The following is a 17,537-nucleotide window of genomic DNA, read 5'->3' on the forward strand; positions in this document are numbered from 1 at the left end:
TTATTGGTGATCATTAATGACAAAGTTTGTTGAAAACCAAATATATAAAATGTTAACGGAAAAATGAGTTAGATATTCTTTTTAAAACTAATGATGTCTTGTGCAACCTCAGCCACACTAGCTATTAGAAGAATCAAATAATAAAGTGATGCATTATTTATTGTTAAATAATTTCATATTCCGTGGCTTAAATTGCTTGCTTTTGCGAAAAATTCTGTATTGACTTTTTTCTTTGATTGGTGTTGGATGTCTCTGATTGTCCTAATTTAATCTTACAATTAAACAGCAGTATTAGGAAAGCAGACTGTATTTTGTAGAGAAAGAAAAAACTTTATTGATATAGTACACAAGTCAACCATTACAAAAACATCTTCTTAAATCCTAACAAACAGCATCGTAAAATATAACATCACACATACATTTGTAATGGTTCATATAAAAAGAAAATCAATATTCCCCTGCTGGTTTATTCTTTAAAGGCACTTTATCCCACACAAGATGACATCAGAATAACGTCCAATTAACCCAACTTGGTTTCTACCGCCATATCAAAATAATTTTTTTAAGAAAATAGTTCGGATCTTGATGCCTTTTGCACATGTAGTCAAAAACACACCACCCCATTACAAAATATAAACACAAAATGAATGTAAATATTATTAAAGCAAATGTGTGTAAATCTCAAAATAGAAAATAATTCAAATGGAACCCAATTCAACATGTTATCGCATCGGATTAAATATTCGGTGAAATCCCAAAATGCACACTTATTTTCAAACAACCTCTGCTACCATATCTTACCAGCTCGTCTGCATCCTGTGCGAATTGACGTCCCTTTGAGAAAAACTATTTGATGGATTGTTATGTCCATGTCTTCTTAAATTATAAAAAAAAAAAATGCTGAACATAAGCTAAGGCAAAGCTCTCACATCTTTCTAATCTTTCCCAAGTGAACTTTGCCCTCTTGTGTCTGCGTTGCCAAATCTGAATTGTTACATTGTGTGGCCAAACAGCGGCGCACTACAAAGATAGAAAAAAAAAGGTAGAAAGGGGGGGGGGGATATCAACTCATCTATTTAACATTATTCTGTCAAAGTGCACAATTGGGGCTCTCAGAAAAATATATTTCAAGAAAAAACAAAAAATTCACAGCACAGCTTTTTCTATCAATATCTATTGTAAAAAAAAAAAAAAAAAAAAAGAAGAAACAAAAACTTTTACTGACCTCTAGTCAAGGCTAGTGCTTCAAACATATCCTCCCACTCGTAAACCCACAAACATACACGGAGGTATCTACGGTTAACCCGAGTTACATCTTGTGTCTTTTAATGGAAAGGTGTAAGCAACATTGGTTAACACTGAGCGAGCTGACACCATCCAAACTACGTCGTAAATGTTGTGCACACATCAACCGTTCTATTCAGAGCAGACTCAAATAAGGAGGTTTGGTCTACAAAAACATCTCCCACTACATCTACACCCCCCCCCACATGCCCGCTATACTATGACGCAATCACAATGTACATGGCTAAATGTGTACACAATAACTTTGTAAAAAAAAATAAAAATAAAAAAAAACATGCACACACTTATAACTTATATTATACAATAACAATACCTGTAATGTGATTAATATAAATGATAGCATTGCAAAATAAAGCTTAAAAAAATATGAAGTGGAAGGAGCTCAATTGAATGAACGAAAAAGCGAGATGAAGGGAAGCATTTCCGAAAAAGCGAGATGAAGGGAAGCATTTCCGATTTGAAACATATTTGATCAAGCTGTGAAATTATACGACAGTATTATTTTTATTAAATCTAAGCGCTCAATTGCTGTTAGCCTCTCATCTGTTTGAATGATAGCTGAAACGAAAAAGGGAGAAAATAGAGATTTGGAAGTGTATAGTGACATTTTAGACACCCTGTAAAGTAGGTAAAAAAAAAAATAATAATAATGTGCCATTATTTGGACGTTCTTGGGTTACTTCCTAAAAATCCTGTTGCATGTTTGACCGATGATTTTATCTGATTATCTAATAAAGTGTTCACAGCACCGCGATGAGTGTTGCTACATGATGCTGTGAGAAAATAAATTAACTGAAATTAAGTGAAGTGTGTGTTGATGCATTCAAACATGGGAAGTGCATACGTGTTCCCGGTCATGGCCTGTGATACTTGTCGTTGAAGCGATGAATGGTGACGCAACCGTGGTAGGAGATGCAACGTGGCATAGCAGCCACCCCTGTGATGATTCCTGTGGCCGGGTCATAACACATGATGGTGTCGGTGGCTTCGCCGTTTTCGCCTCGGCCGCCCAGGATAAAGATCTTCCCGTTGCAAACCGACATGCCGCAGCTCTCCTACGAGCAGAACGAGAAGTTACCATGGAGTTTTCTTAAGTACGACAAATATGTCCTACCTGTTTTCCAAAGGTATGCACCACATGGATCCAGTAGTCCTCCACAGGGTCGTAGCAGAAGAGGGACTTGGTGAGACCGCCGCATACGTACACGAGGTTGTTGAGCGACACGGCTGTGATGCAACGCTTGGCGATGGGGATGTTGGCGCGGAGGAGCCAAGTGTCGCTCTCTGGATCGTAACACTGGACCTATGACATATTATGAGGATGAACAAAAACATGCTCTGGACACTTTATTAGGTATAAACCAGCAATCTATATTTTCATCAGATGATGTTTTTTTTAATTGGCATTTTCTGTCCTCTGATTTTGTCTGATGAAAACAAATGTTTTTCCACTGCTGCCATCACCCCAGCTGTCATCACTATTTGTCCAAGGATGTGTGTTTAAGGACGCCATCTGTTTCCCACCTTGTCTGAACAGGTATTGTCGTCAGGCCCTCCTCCTATCACAAAGAGCTTGCCGGCACAGCTGGCCACGGCCGGCGAGCTCACCGCCTCCTTCAAGGGCGCCACCTCTGTCCAGCGGTTTGAGAAGGAGTCATAACACTCCACGCTGCTCAGGCGGCTTTGGCCGTCGTAGCCACCCACAGCGTAAACCTGGAATATCCATACAAAGCGAACAGATGAGTGGCATACTAAAAGCTTCGGAGTCGGCGCTTACGTGCACTTTTCGAGTGAACAGTAAACATCTAATTATAAAGGTGAACATGTGATTGCACATCAGCACAAAGAGAACCAGTTCATCTAGTGCGGAGAGGAAAAGAAATGACGCACTGTTTTCAAAACATAACCTCTGATTGACGTCTGTAAACTCCGGCCCACAGGCCATTGTTATTGACTAACCTTTGTAATTCAGCATGTCGCTTGACACGATATATATTAAGTCACTGTTTAATGTTGACACATTCCTTCGAGTGTCCCTAACTCTATCAACACTAAGGTAAGGCCGGAAAACTAAATTTGAAGACGGGCGATGCAGTGTTCCGGTCGTAATATTAGGTACACCTGCACAATAGTGTCAATTAAATTATATTAAAAAAACTTTGATAAATCGAGTGTATTGGATTGTGCAGACGTACATAATAAAGTCGCCGCCAGCCGAACGAGAAGTGACGAAAGTAACAAGTCAACACAGAACCAATATGACCGAATATTGATTGATGTTCTGTAAATGAGAAATAATCCAGGAAGTCTCATGCAATTGTAATGTCTTCTTATCCTTCCAAGTAATATACAGTGAAAACAAATACCAAGAAGGGGCAAGGAGAGAGGAGGGGGGAAGTGAGGGAGACATGCCAAGGAGGAGGGAAAAAACGTGCACGTTGAACGTTGATATTTGCATTCCCAACCCGACGGAACGACAGCCTGGCCTGGGAGTGAATGAGTTGCTTTATATGTGGTGACTAGCAATCAATGCCCCATTCAAAAGTGAGAACTTGCCACAAATGATCAATTATTGGTGAATAAGGTGCAGTGACCTGACTTTGATTTGTATCTCAAATCAACATTCCCCATTGAAGTGAATACAAATGCCATTAAACCGTCCCAGAGAGAAGAGTCAATGAGTAAGTGATACAAATAGTGATGGAAAAGAACAGCTGAGCGCTGACATGACAGGGACAAGACCTATTTTTGTGCAACTCTAACAGGGATCATAGACAGGACACAGTGTGAGTGCACTTCCATCGAGAAGATGAGTTAATTGCAGTTTGTGATGTAATACCAACTTCTGTACTGTACTCAAAGGTACATTTTTGCCTAAGCCAACGTGGGAAAAAATAATTATTTCTCATTATGTGACCATTCGTGCTGCAGCTCAAAATGGGAAATTACGGTACAAGGGGAAACTAAAAATAAAATGAGGAAACCACTGACAAGGAACTGAATCTCGCTGTATGTGGGAACAGTCAAACACAAACATTTACTGGATGTTGAGAACTAACACACAAATAATACAATAGCATTAACAGAAACACATCACTAATGAGACAAACAAATGCGGTCATAAAAAGAGTGGAAAAAAAAAAGGCTACTACACGTGAAGCGAAAAGCACACGTGTGCATCAGACACGGGAAGAAGTCAGACATGAACCTCGTCTGGGAGTAAGAAGAATGTGTCGACCGAGAGAAATATTTATGTGTGTGCGAGTATGTGGGAGCACTTTAGCCAATTCATTGCCAGTCCAGTTCTTTGAAAACCATGAAAAAATTAAAAACAATAAAAAAAAAAAACGAGGCCATCAAATGTAGTAAACAAGTGTGTGAACTTGTACACACTAAAGGAGACAAAGTTTGAATCTGAATCCAAGCCCGTATTTAATTCAACATGATCAATTACTGTTGTCTTTGTCAGATAATTAGAACCTCTCATGAGTTGCAATACCAGTGGCCAACAATTGTTATGACTCACGAGAATAAATACTGCACAGGCAGACTCGACTATCCAGTTTGAGAACTATTTCGGACATAACTTGAAATATCAATCCTTATTTGATTTCCTTTCATTGGGTTCAAGTATATCCTTGCGTATATTCTTACACGGGAATGTCGACCTGGCCGTGCATAAGAGATCGTAAACAGCATAGCCAAGATGGAGGATCAAAATGTAAGAAACTGAAAATTGTGCAAACTAATATTGCAGTTGCACTTTTTTTTGGAGCAGGACAAACACAATTAAACGATGACACGGTGTTGTTGCTTGGAACAAGATGGCCTCCTTGCCCAACACGCCTGATAAGCAAAATGCAGGCTATCGACAGAGGCGACAGGAATTTAGAGTAACTTCCTTTTTGTCCCTGAAGAGAAGTGGCGAGGTCATTACCGTCAATCACAAAGCCACCGGTATGTTTAAAAGCAATTTTTTGTACGTCTGTGGTTTTAGATAATAAACGGAGTATGTCTCAACGGCGCGTCTCGGACGTTATACGACAATAAAACTAGTCTGAAAGCTTTGCTTTAAACTAGGACTCATTCTGCAAATATGTTAAAAGACAGCACGCTTACCTTGCCCAGCAGGACACCCATCTTGTGTCTCCAGCGGCCTTTATTTAATGACGCCACTCTGATCCACAGGTTGAGTTGCGAGTTATACATCCACACGTCCCTGCTGTTGATGCGACCACCTGAAGCACAGACAAGTCCAGAAAAATAGTAAATAGCCCAAATAATAAATATCTCTTAAATATGTTGTTTTTCTACGGCTTAACACTTTGAATTCTAGAAGGCGAAAAAATATTGATTAATGACAAATGACGTGTTTTTAGTGACATTACAGATGATGAAGGAAGTGATTCAAGATGTGTCCCGTCATCAATTATCTGCTGTTTACAAAGTCAAAGAGCCAAACAAGCCTGCTGCCCTGAAGGTTTATGAGTTGGAACAATTTGAATAAAAGTCACAAGGCCGTTGGAGGGAGACCTACCACAAAGGCACCCCTTGTAATCTTGCATAATAGTTTTGAAAAAAGTGCTACAAATCAGTAGCCACCCTCGCTCCTGGGGGTTTAAGATCAGGGGATGTTTGAGAATAATTATCAATTTTAAGTATATATGAAGCCCTTTGAGACTTGTTTGTGATTTAGGGCTCTATAAATAAACTTGACTTGACTTGCTAATCACTGCTCTTAACTATCGCTCAGCAACCTCATGTGACAATTTATAATCCTCAAAGAGCAGTTGTACCTTCAATAGGAATACGTACAGGATGAAATAATGATTCTCGTTGCCTGAGGAGGAAACTAAGTATGAGCTATGCGAGGTTTCGAGGCAAATGTAGACAACGACAAACAAAAATGGTCGCCCTTGCGGTGGGTTTGAAGCGATTCGGTGGTTGTCAAGACTTGTTGTCCTGGAGGGGAAAGCACGAGTGGTTCTGGATAAACATTCAGGGCCACATGCTGTTTAAGACCACAGCTTACTGCAGCTGTGCTGGATGAACTTGCCCAACCCTCTGCCCCCCCCAGCCCCGTCCCCAAGGGGGGCAACAGGCAGGGTAGGAACTTGAGTAAAGTTGGAAATACAAAAATAAAGCAGGGGGGGGAAAAAATGGATGGAAACGGGTCAAGGAAAGCACGTGTGTGTGTTTGAGACGGACGGGGAGGGAGGGATGTGTTGACTTTTCCAGGCGGATTCTTGGGGGTAGATAGATTGCACACGTGAGGACTTGGCAGTCAGCTCATATAAAAAAAAACATAAACACGACACACTCAACTGAAGGAAAGACCACGTTCCCCCCGCCCTCTTTTTTTCCCTCTTTCTCAACTGCTGCTTTTTTTTTTGTTCTGTGTGTTTCCAGCTTGCGCTGGGCATGTTTGAGCACGACTTATAATTGAAAGAACATTTAACACGACTTAATCTTGGGGAAAAAAAAAAATCACCTCCACAGTTATAGTCCAACAAGAAAAACATTGAACTTTACACATTAAAAATTTGGCTCTGAAATAAAAAAATGAATGTTGTAATGTGCTTATCTAGCATACATATTAACTTAGGGCAAACTTTCAAATCAAGAGAGATGTAGCTGGGCCATATAAAAGGAATTTTTTTTCACCCCCGTCCTGTTTTAGCACTGCTAGCCACGCTTCAAAACAACACCATCAGCGATGTGGGTAGGCTATGCGAGTGTCGCATTCACCGGATCTTTTCGACTGATAGAAAAAAAATGTTGGACTTAAAGACTGACTCGACAGCAGCCTGCCGAGTGCATCCAGATGTTGCTCTCATATTTTCCTTGGACTCAACTTGGATGCATTGGGGGGAAAAAAATAAGCTTGGACATAAAGCAGTCATGGTCACTTGGCCGGGAGAATTTACTGGCTACGATCAAATATTGCAGCCAAGAAACCAGATGTCCTATTTATTAATAATTCTATACGGAATGTGGAATGCACAACCTACGGAAATTCGAGCAGCTACCTCTGTGGAAATGTTTCATGCCTACTATTTGGGAAACCCATAACTGAAAGCTTTTCTAATACCGACGGCACCAGTGACTCTTACCTGACACGAGAATGTCATTGCGGAGGGCGCACACGGCGTACTCCGACTTAGTGAACTCGGGGAGTTTAGCCAGCGACTTCCACTCCCCCGTCACTGGATCGTAGCACTCGGTGTAGGGCAGGTTGAAGCCCCCTATTCTCTCACAACCGCCAACCACCACAATCACCTCCGAGTAACCAGTTGACCTAGAAACAGGAAGATATTCGAGTTGAAGAGATGCAAACAACAGTTTTCAATAAATATGCCCAGGGTGCTACATGAATAAAGAATTTGAAGGCTCTCTGCCAAATGTCTTGCGGTTGTAACAAAACTATGTGAAGTTGTGGTTGATATTGTGAGCTGGAGAGTGTTTGTATTGAATCTTAAAGATCCTATAAGGGGAATTCAAGGATTTATTTACAAATACATTCTAGCCTGTTAGCTTACCGTATTTTCCGGACTATAAGGCGCACCGGACTATAAGGAACACTGTCGGCTTTTGAGAACATTATAGGTTTTTAGGTGTGCCTTATAGTCCGGAAAATACGGTACTTGTGTAGAAGCTTCTTTGTCGGATAGATTCTATAGGTTTATGTAGCTATGTTTTCATGGAGTAAGGATATTTGGTTAGGACATTCAAGCCAAAGGCACTGAATAACGTGTACACATACACACACTTGCGGCAACATTTTACAGGATTTATTATGACAAGGAAGACCGAGGTGACGTTACTGCATTCGTCGCTTCACTTATCTCTAAGGCAAAGTTCGTTTTCAGGCACTTCTATCAATCTCAGCAAAAACAAAACTTCAACTCTATTTCTATGATCACATAGTTGTTATGTTCCAAACTGCGGATTGGAGAAATCCAGCTTCCCTTTGTTGTGATATGAGAGAAGGCAAGTTCTCATTATGTAGTACATGTAAGAGACAGTCTAAGCCAGGCGTGGCTGGTGTTATTTGCTCATGTGATGTTGTTTGCATGTTCTGGAAGCTTCCCAATCAATCAACTATTTTGAGCAGAGGAGAATTGATCCCCCTGGGGGCAAACTGAAAGAAGAAACCGTCTGCTTTGCTTCCCGCTCAAAACAAACCTGCCTGGATACAGCGACAATACACAGCACACCGCCTCGGTGACTTCACAACACAACAGGTCATATGGGTCAAGGCACGTTATTCGTTTTTTTTTTTTTTTTTTTTAACGAGCGACTGTACCAACATGCCCTACTTCCTCCTTTATCACTTCTACTTAAACAGGAGCTACAAAACACAGACGCACTTTACTTGGCAAAGAAACACTCCCTGTTTCTTTGTCTCTCGCACACACGCGCAAAAGCACAAAAATAAGACAACTTCACTTGCCAGTCGCACCAACCAGTTGGAACCAAAGTGTTTTCATCTTGGGCTCGACGTCAATTTGATTAATTGTTCAACTCTAGCTTTTGGAATCTGGCTACCCACATCAAACAATCAATCCATTCAAAGATTTGTTTGAATGTGTAATTTCCCTGTGCATACCGGTTTTACTTCACGTTAGCAATAATGAGGCAAAAATGTACCTGCGCGGCCGGGTTCTGGGAGACATCATTTCATTTCCAAGCACGTGGTAGCGCCTGGCTTCGTGGAGGAGATGGTAGCATTCCGGAGCGTTCTGGATGATCTGGTCTCCTTCCACCGTCTGGACAAAGTAGTTGGGGTGCAAAAGTGGCAGGCGCACATGATGGAGCAAGGCCTTCAGCATGGGCTTGCGCTGCTCCACACTGTGGTAAACCCAGCGCATCACGGCCTCAAACACCAACTCCTCCTTCCCGATGGACAGCTCGTCACTGTCGATGTACTCTTCCAGCTCTTCCTTGCGGAGGTCAAGGAACTCCTCGTGCTGGGCCACCTCGGAGAAATTGGCCAGAGCGTAACAGCGGCAACGGCTGGCCAGCTGCTTGAGGGAGTGAGCGTCCGCAAAGCGTTGGATGCCCAGGCAGTTGCACGGGTCCAGCTGGTCCTCCAGGAATTTTGCGCAAGCGTCACGTAACGTGGCGATCTGGAAGAGATTGGAGGTCTCGAAGAGGAACTGGACATTCTCCGTAGTGATCTTGGCACGGCCGGTGTAAACGTAAGCGAGGAAGGATTCCATGGCTTCGGCCAGAATGCCGTTGATCTCCACCAGCATCTCGCGGCTCTCGCGGTGATCGTTGCAGAACATGGCTCTGAAGTAGGAGGAGCACGCCGAGAGCACGGCCCGATGGCAGGGAAACTCGCGGCCCTGCACGCTGATGACCACGTCGGTGAACAGGCGGCAGTCGCGGAACTCGTTGAACACCTGCAGGATGCCCTCGGAGTGCGAGGAGCCGGAGCAGAAGTCTAACACTTCCTGGCTGGCCAGTGTCTTAGGGTCCACCTCAAACACCTGAGGAAGCGACATTTAGCATTGACATTTAACAACTACTTTCGTCTGGCGATGAGGAATCATCGGTGGCGCCAAGTAAGGCTCCATTTTATTTGGCAAAAAATGTTAAATGCAAAGATGTGGTAACTACTAACAAGACATTTTTTGCTACACACAGCAACATGTCGACAAGCTAAATGGCAACAAGTGGGCTTTTCCAAGTTACCATAAATGGTAGACGAGGTTGACTTTTTCCAACACACCTTGCGTTTTACAGCCGGTGAGTCTCTGATGCCGTTGTCCTCCCTGTTCATCCGTCTGCCTAGAATCAACACCATGGCGACAGGAGACTCAAGATGACCTGGAGAAAACATGCATCGTTTGTTTTTATTTGTTTTGAAGTGCTTATATGTGCTGGGAAAGGAGGCCATCCATCCTTTTGGAGTTCAGCTTGTGAAAAACCGGAGCAAAAACAAGTGTTGTGATGTATCTATGAATCACATAGTACATAGTTTGAATCACTTAAGAGTTACAAAACAAAACGAAAAAACACACCAAAGGCAAACAAAGCACACAAAGACAAACACACTGAGCACACACGTGAAAGGCATGGAGTGATATTCGAAATGTTTTACATCAGTTACATCACAGACATGCTTCGGTTTAAAATCTATATATGCATGTGTCGACACTTCCTCTAGCTCATCACTAAAACAGTTGTGCCCCGGAGCACAATAGACGCCGTGAGGCGGAAGAGCCAAAGAGGCTGGAGACAGGTTGAGCAACCGTTGGAAGGACTATCCCACATGTCAGTCAGGTTTGTTTTGAAACGCTGGGGGCGGGGCCTCGCCAGGACGACACATCATCAACACTGATACAACACAGGCTGGAGATTTCAACTTTTCAAACTTTTTATATCAAGTAGTACTACCTCAAAAAAATACTTGGCTTTTCAAGGACCAACATCACGACCAACATCAAGGCAGAAGTTTTATTCCTTAAAGAATATTTACTATTGTAATCTACTGTAACAGTATACATAGTTTGAACATTAACTCTGTGTTAAAATATAAGACATTTTTAAGTGCCATATGTGATAAATTAAATCATTAGGATACATTTGAAAACAAATTTAGCTTACTTAAATTAAAATTGTGTAACATAGGGGAAGTCAACCTTAAACTTTTCTTTGTAATATGTTGTTCAATGCAGCCCAATTAATCAAAACACTGTGTTCTGATGAATGTTTTCTTTATGGAATATGAATTAAACAGGCAAAATCCACTTGTTTTTAACCATCTCAGGGGGCGGCCATTTTGCCACTTGCTGTCGACTAGTAATGACATCACAATTGCTGGTCTCAGGGCACAACCAATCAGGGCTCACCAATTTTCTGAAGCTGAGCTGTGATTGGTTGTGACAGGAGATGGGAACAGTCATGTCATTTTCAGTGGACAGCGAGTGGCAAAATGGCCGCACCCTACAACGGATAAAAAGTGATGAAATTCATTTCAATTAGGAAATTCTGCACAAAATAGTGTTTGATCTGAATATAACTTCCTGCGGGGATATGTCCTGATAAAAAAAAAAAAAAAAGAAGCAGCTGTTTGACAGATTGACAGCTGCAGGAGTGAGATCATTTACTGCAATTTATTTTTAGACTTTGGCAGGCTTTTCACGTGTGCGAGGTAAATAAGTAAACCTGCTTTTAGGATGTGAACAAGCACCTCATCAAGACAATTGGACTGGTTGGGCCACAAGACTCCTGACTAAAATCTGCTGACACATGACACCTGAATTCAGTTTATATCACAATAGCAACATAATTTATTTTTGGCAATAGATTTAGTTTGCTAATGTAACCTTTTTGAAACTCATTTCACACTTTAGCAAAGCTATGGAAACTGCTGATTTGATAGCAGTTCAGACAATGCAAGCTAGCAACAATGTACTGTATATCACTGGGAGGGGCGGGGGGGGGCATTTTGTTTAGTTATAACTGTATTGTATTTTCTCAGGTGCACCTAAGTACATTTCAGTCTGTATTTTTTCTGTTTTTACTAAGAATTTTTTTTTACTAATAGACTATTATTAACTATTTTACTTAATACTCAATTTGTGTGCGTTTCAAAATAATATACTTTTTTTATTTTATTTTTTTATAAATGTCTACAACAGTTTTGATATTTGGATGAATAACTCGTGTTCTATATATCATAAAGTAGATATTCTATAAACGCCAGTCAATGCATTGAAATACAGGAAAACGTGCGCATGTAGTAAACAAAGGAGACATATCTCGCGGCGACCGTCAGCCAACACTTAAAAAATATCCAAATTAGCTGTCATATAACCTAGATATGGGGAAGACCGTTATTATTTGAAATTTACTCGCCATCGGTTATAGAAATCTACTATTACCTTAGAATGGTTTCCAATTGAGGCTTCCTTCTTGGTTGGTAGACAAAAGCAGTAAGGGGGGGGGGAAAGCCCTCAGGGGAAAAAAAAAAACGTTTATGAAAATATTTTTTAAAACTCCCAACGATGAATTATGGGACAATGCGTAGATTGTTACGCAATCCGCACATTTTGACACTAATGCGATTCCACTAACAAAAGACTCTATCTGGCTAACTGTAAACACACAAGCTATTTATACTTGACACAAAAAGTTCCTTCCCCTGAGCGCCCACTCAGCTGGTGACGGCGGTGCATTCTGGGTGATGTAGTTTATTTAATCATCCGTTGACGGCTTTTTGCCTTGAACAAAAACTACACTTCCCAGGTAGACAAAATTCTCCACGTGGCTCGCTTTTGTTTGCAAACAAACTCGGCTTTCCAAGAAGAAACTGCACGAATAAAGTACAAATTGGCAAGACATAAAAATAAAACCTTTTCCATTTTTGCTGATTGAAAGAGCGTGTTATAACAACGAGACGTGTGTTTCAGCGGTATGGAAGTAGTGGGAAGTTATAAAAATAATGATCCCATTTTTTTCAGGTAGAGCTGGTAGGAGGAGCCCAGCCTGGCAACAAATAAAACACGTCATAACTTCCTTAGCTCGTTGCAACATATTTCTGAGAGTTCCTCTCCAAGTTCTGCGAATTAGTCCACGATTATGTCTTTAAGCCCCCCACTTAAAATTGTTTTGCCACCACAACTGACAAAAGCGGCTTCTATAAAACAATGGAAAATTATTGTGCTGGTTGAATAGGAATGCAACTAATGCTGAAAAGGCCTCCGAATCAACTCTTTTGATTTGGAACACAGAAAATACATATTTAAATGGTGTATGGTATATGGTGTATATTTTCCCCAAAAATGACCTTTCACTTAGTGGGAACTGAACTAAAACCCTGTTTGTACAGAATTCAGGCGAGAACTCTTTGTGGCTACAAAACTTCCAAATTCTATTGTGCCACTTATAACAAATTCTTGTATCGTGGTCAGATAATCCGATTTCCATTTACAAATGACAGAGGTATTTTGATTACCTATCCGGATAACAAAGACAAACAAGATTTTGGACAGCTGCCTAGGCCCTGGGGACTCTTTAAATTCTTTTATCAGTGTCTATTTGCAATATGTGAAAGAAGACGGTGTCCCTCTGCTGTTCAGTTGTTGCACAAGCTACATATTATTGAGGCATATTATTGTACACCTTGTCAGCCAATCATATGGCACATATTACAAAAATACTGCTGTGGCTGAAGATCACGACACAAGTTATTAACTAGACTAAAACATCCACAGTACTACTTTATGAAAATATGTTGACAAACAAGGACACACAGAAACTAATAGAGCAAAAGCTTGCAGCCCATGCTGGGAATCATTTGTTTGAAGACAGAGCAAAGCGCGTTGGTGGGTAAAATGTGTTGCCCAAGAAACAATGGTTGCTTGTGCTGCACTTTTTGTTTTTTTTACAGGAATACTCATACACAAAAAATGTGTTTTGAAAATTCATTTTAGATGTAATACGATGCAGTTATGCAATGTGCAATAGCATGTCGTTTTATTTTTGTTTATTTTTTTTAAATTTTGGGAACTGCTGGTAATGTGGTTAGCATTCCTGACTCAATAAAACATACTCAAAGGTATCCAAACGTGCAAAATAAACTCCTGCAAAAATATCGCCAATATGTGAGTTGGTATAAACATATGCGTCATTTTAAACTCCAGAAAAGTGAATGAAAAGGAACAAATAACATCCTGTAACTGGCGTCTACTCCCCTTGACGTGACACAGATGGCACCATGACGTCACTGTTGAAGCAAGTTTGCACATGCGCAGTTCATGTCAACTCTGCAGCTAGCTTAGCAATGGCTGGTGGAGTAGGGAGGAAAAAGCCCCCCGGCTTCGCGTCTCCTGTGTGGAGGACGCTTCAAACGCTTTGGCAGGAAAAACATTTAGTCCTCTTCAAGACCGAATATACCTTCTTAGTGGTGTCCGTCTTGTGGTTCTTAGAAATCGGGATTAATGTGTGGGTCATTCAGAAAGTGGCATGTAAGTAGCTCGGGGCTAGGTAGCATGCTATGGCACAGTACCCTCTTAACGGACGTACCTGAATGCTACAAGGCTAGCCTTAGCACGAACGCGTAGTAACCACCTGTCAAATGGAATTTATAGCCGACGCATGGCATACTATTACTAGCTTGTCAACTTAAAACTTGGATAAACTTTTTTTAACTGCCAAAAATGCCTCAACTATCGCCGTTTAGAAAGTGTCGTATTTATTTACAGTCCAGTAGTTTTTCCCAACTTTTATTGACCCCAAGGCACATTGAAAAATTAGAAAATAACTGACTTTTCAAACTTTTTACACCAAGTATCCCCCTCTCACCCCAGAAAAAAACCATTTCAACATTAACACTGCGCAAAAAACCTGGTTGAATAATTACACAAACACATTTTTTCAAATCTTGAGATTTTTAGGTTTAGCAGCAAGTGCAATTTTTTTCTGAAACGTAATAGCAATACATATACACAACAACAAATACTCATGCACATTTAATTAAGTGATTTTATGTAACACGAGAGGAAGCACTTCGAGAATCAATGAACTACTCTAATGTTAAGTTTTCAAGCACACTACCAGACAAAACTCTCTCAAGAAATATGGATACATAAGATGCAAGCACATCATATAGATGGAAAAAAGTTATTTGTGTAAATAAATTTTGGACAGTGATGGTTGTGAAATGTAAAGCACACAGAATGCTTTTTGGGACGTGACAAGGACAGTATTTTGCTTAAAAAGTCAAACTGCTGTTTTGCAGACACTGAAATAGACTGGAAGGCTTACATGGATGAAGTGGAGGGAGTCATCAATGGCACGTATGACTACACCGAGCTTAAAGGAGACACCGGCCCATTAGTGTAAGTCCTACCGGGCTGCTTCAAGTGATCCACGCAGAATTGAAGTCGTGCTTTATTGTTGTTGCAGGTACCCAGCCGGCTTTGTGTACATCTTCACAGTTCTTTACTACATCACCGGCTCTGGGGCGAACATCCGCCTGGGCCAATATGTTTTTGCTGTGTTCTACCTCATCACGCTGCTTCTGGTTTTCAGAATATACTGCCGTACCAAAAAGGTACTGAGTATTTTAGACCCGAATTTCATTATTGGCCAAAATGTTTGTTAATTTCAATTCTCATCTTGTCCCAGGTTCCTCCCTATGTGTTCTTCTTCATGTGCTGTGCCTCCTATCGGATCCACTCCATCTTCGTGCTGCGTTTGTTCAACGATCCGGTGGCCATGATGCTGCTGTTTGCGGCTGTGAACCTTTTCATCGATGGACGCTGGTCTCTGGGCTGTGGCATTTACAGGCAAGTCAAAACTAATTCCGTGCGTTTCCTTGTATGTTGCCAACTTGTGAAATGAGGGCTGTTTTTAATTTACAGGCCAGTCTTCCTCTCTTTCTGACAGTTTAGCAGTGTCTGTGAAAATGAACGTGCTCCTGTTTGCCCCGGGACTACTTTTCCTCCTTCTGTCTGAATTTGGTTTAATCAAGACAATCCCAAAACTTGGTCTATGTGCAGCCATACAGGTAAATTATATACATTGCTGCTCATAATTGCATTTTCTTAAGGGGATTTCTAACAAGTGCCATTTTACAGCTTTTGTTGGGCCTGCCTTTCCTCCTGGAGAATCCCGTCGGCTACTTGACTCGAGCTTTCGACTTGGGGCGTCAGTTTATGTTCAAGTGGACTGTCAACTGGCGCTTCCTGCCCGAGTGGCTCTTTTTGAACCGTTCCTTCCACTTCCTCCTACTGGCGGCTCACCTGCTGAGCCTGTTGCTCTTTGCCCTCCGTCGCTGGAAGAGGTGAGCCAAGTTTAAGTTCAAATAAAATGCGTGTGGTGGTGGGGTTCTCGCATAGGTGAGGACTCAAATTCAGGTTACTTTGTATAATAAGTACCTCTATTCCTTACTTATCAAGTGTTAAAAAGTATCGTGCTTTATTTTTTCTAAGATCTGGAGAAAGCCCCCTGGAACTCTTAAAGAAGCCTGGCAAAAGGAAAGTCCCAGCTCAGAAGAACACTGTCAACCATATCCTTCATGTGCAGGAGTCAGAGTAGTTTGCAACTCCGCACTCCACGCTTTTTTTCAATATGTCCCTCGGTGGAAAAGGTTTCCCAAGTGTTCCGTCTGACCTTAACTGCCAATCACAAATCGTGCTCGTCCTGTTTACCTCCAACTTCATAGGCATGTGCTTCAGTCGATCATTGCATTACCAGTTCTACGTTTGGTACTTCCACACGTTGCCCTTCCTGCTGTGGAGTGGAGGAGTTAACAAGATGGCTCATTTGCTCAGGTAAGATTACAAATAATTCAACATGGCAGAATTAAAGTGATTAGGTGTAACTCTACCTTTAGGGTCCTCATCTTGGGTCTCGTTGAGCTTTCGTGGAACACCTACCCTTCGACTTGCAGCAGCTCCATAGCCCTTCACGTGTGCCACGTCGTCATTCTCCTCTGTCTATGGCTGGCCCCGCCGGCCCTTCCCTCAGCTCCAACTCGAACGCACGCAAAAGGACCCACGAAAGACAAATGTCAATGAGGAAAAGTACAAGTGGAAGTGTGTGTGCGTGTGTGTCATTGCATCCTCTCTCTGAGCCTCATGACTCCCTCGCAGAGAGAAGGAGCCATTGTTTACCTCTTGTGCTAAACATGACTATGGCTAATGTGGTACTTTTGGACAAGTACCAACATCATGTGGTTGTTTGCAGGTATGAAGAGAGGAAAATACAGATTCTCAGGTTTTAATTTGAATTTACCGCAGAGAGGAGTTTGAAACAATTTGTCACAAACGTTTGGTCCCATCACTATACCACATTGGTTGTTAATATGATTTTAAAAAATGTTGGGAGAATATATCATGTGAAATATTAAGAAAATGTCATATTATTACATTATAGTGGCCCGATTCAGCAAATGCTGCAATTATATCTTCATCATGCAATCACAAAGAAACTAAACTAAAATACTTCCATGGCGTTGTGAGTCACAAATGTGTCAGGTTGGATCTTATTTGATAACATTGCATCATGCTTCTTATTCTGATATCTAAATTTGCGGGTTTATATTTTCTCTATACAGGATGTTACAGTTTCAGTAGATGAGGCTGGAGACAATCGTAGCTAATGTGATCTGGTGATGTAATAATGAGTCTCAGCACTCATCTGGACCTAAGGAGCTTTCACTGTAAATGTGACATTTTATAATAAATAATACTTACACCACCGGGCTTGGTACA

The 17,537-nt window shown here is 41.3% G+C and overlaps 2 protein-coding genes across 3 annotated transcripts; one reads left to right on the forward strand and one right to left on the reverse strand.

Annotated features, from left to right (window-relative positions):
* Window positions 1–309: 309 nt before the first annotated feature.
* Window positions 310–12,451, reverse strand: klhl24a (kelch-like family member 24a). The gene is made up of 8 exons (XM_088395925.1): window positions 12,201–12,451; window positions 10,043–10,140; window positions 8,956–9,800; window positions 7,419–7,603; window positions 5,425–5,543; window positions 2,830–3,018; window positions 2,420–2,608; window positions 310–2,360 (listed from the first exon to the last, which is right to left on the reverse strand). The coding sequence occupies exons 2-8, from the start codon at window positions 10,115–10,117 to the stop codon at window positions 2,160–2,162; spliced, it is 1,803 nt and encodes a 600-aa protein (XP_088252051.1). The 5' UTR covers window positions 10,118–10,140; window positions 12,201–12,451; the 3' UTR covers window positions 310–2,159.
* alg3 (ALG3 alpha-1,3- mannosyltransferase) lies at window positions 10,446–17,524 on the forward strand. 2 transcript variants are annotated; one of them, XM_088395927.1, is made up of 9 exons: window positions 10,446–10,596; window positions 15,059–15,158; window positions 15,226–15,373; window positions 15,448–15,608; window positions 15,709–15,829; window positions 15,900–16,105; window positions 16,254–16,329; window positions 16,450–16,595; window positions 16,658–17,524. In XM_088395927.1, the coding sequence occupies exons 2-9, from the start codon at window positions 15,085–15,087 to the stop codon at window positions 16,839–16,841; spliced, it is 1,116 nt and encodes a 371-aa protein (XP_088252053.1). In that variant the 5' UTR covers window positions 10,446–10,596; window positions 15,059–15,084; the 3' UTR covers window positions 16,842–17,524. The 2 variants fall into 2 exon arrangements, with proteins under 2 accessions (XP_088252053.1, XP_088252052.1); XM_088395926.1 differs by lacking the exon at window positions 10,446–10,596 and adding an exon at window positions 14,053–14,285.
* Window positions 17,525–17,537: the final 13 nt, after the last annotated feature.

The sequence above is a fragment of the Syngnathus floridae genome, chromosome 14 (assembly GCF_059516105.1).
Source record: "Syngnathus floridae isolate MCC-2025c chromosome 14, RoL_Sflo_1.0, whole genome shotgun sequence".
In the NCBI taxonomy this organism is placed as follows: domain Eukaryota; kingdom Metazoa; phylum Chordata; class Actinopteri; order Syngnathiformes; family Syngnathidae; genus Syngnathus; species Syngnathus floridae.

Bases quoted from the DNA above. Each gene is read 5' to 3' on its own strand.
- klhl24a (XM_088395925.1), bottom strand. From the start codon at position 10,117: ATGGTGTTGATTCTAGGCAGACGGATGAACAGGGAGGACAACGGCATC. The intron at 9,801-10,042 runs GTGTGTTGGAAA...TCGCTTCCTCAG, and splicing joins CACCGGCTGTAAAACGCAAG to GTGTTTGAGGTGGACCCTAA. The intron at 3,019-5,424 runs GTAAGCGTGCTG...TGGATATTCCAG, and splicing joins TGGGTGTCCTGCTGGGCAAG to GTTTACGCTGTGGGTGGCTA.
- alg3 (XM_088395926.1), top strand. From the start codon at position 14,102: ATGGCTGGTGGAGTAGGGAGGAAAAAGCCCCCCGGCTTCGCGTCTCCT. The intron at 14,286-15,058 runs GTAAGTAGCTCG...GCTGTTTTGCAG, and splicing joins GGTCATTCAGAAAGTGGCAT to ACACTGAAATAGACTGGAAG. The intron at 15,159-15,225 runs GTAAGTCCTACC...TTGTTGTTGCAG, and splicing joins GGAGACACCGGCCCATTAGT to GTACCCAGCCGGCTTTGTGT.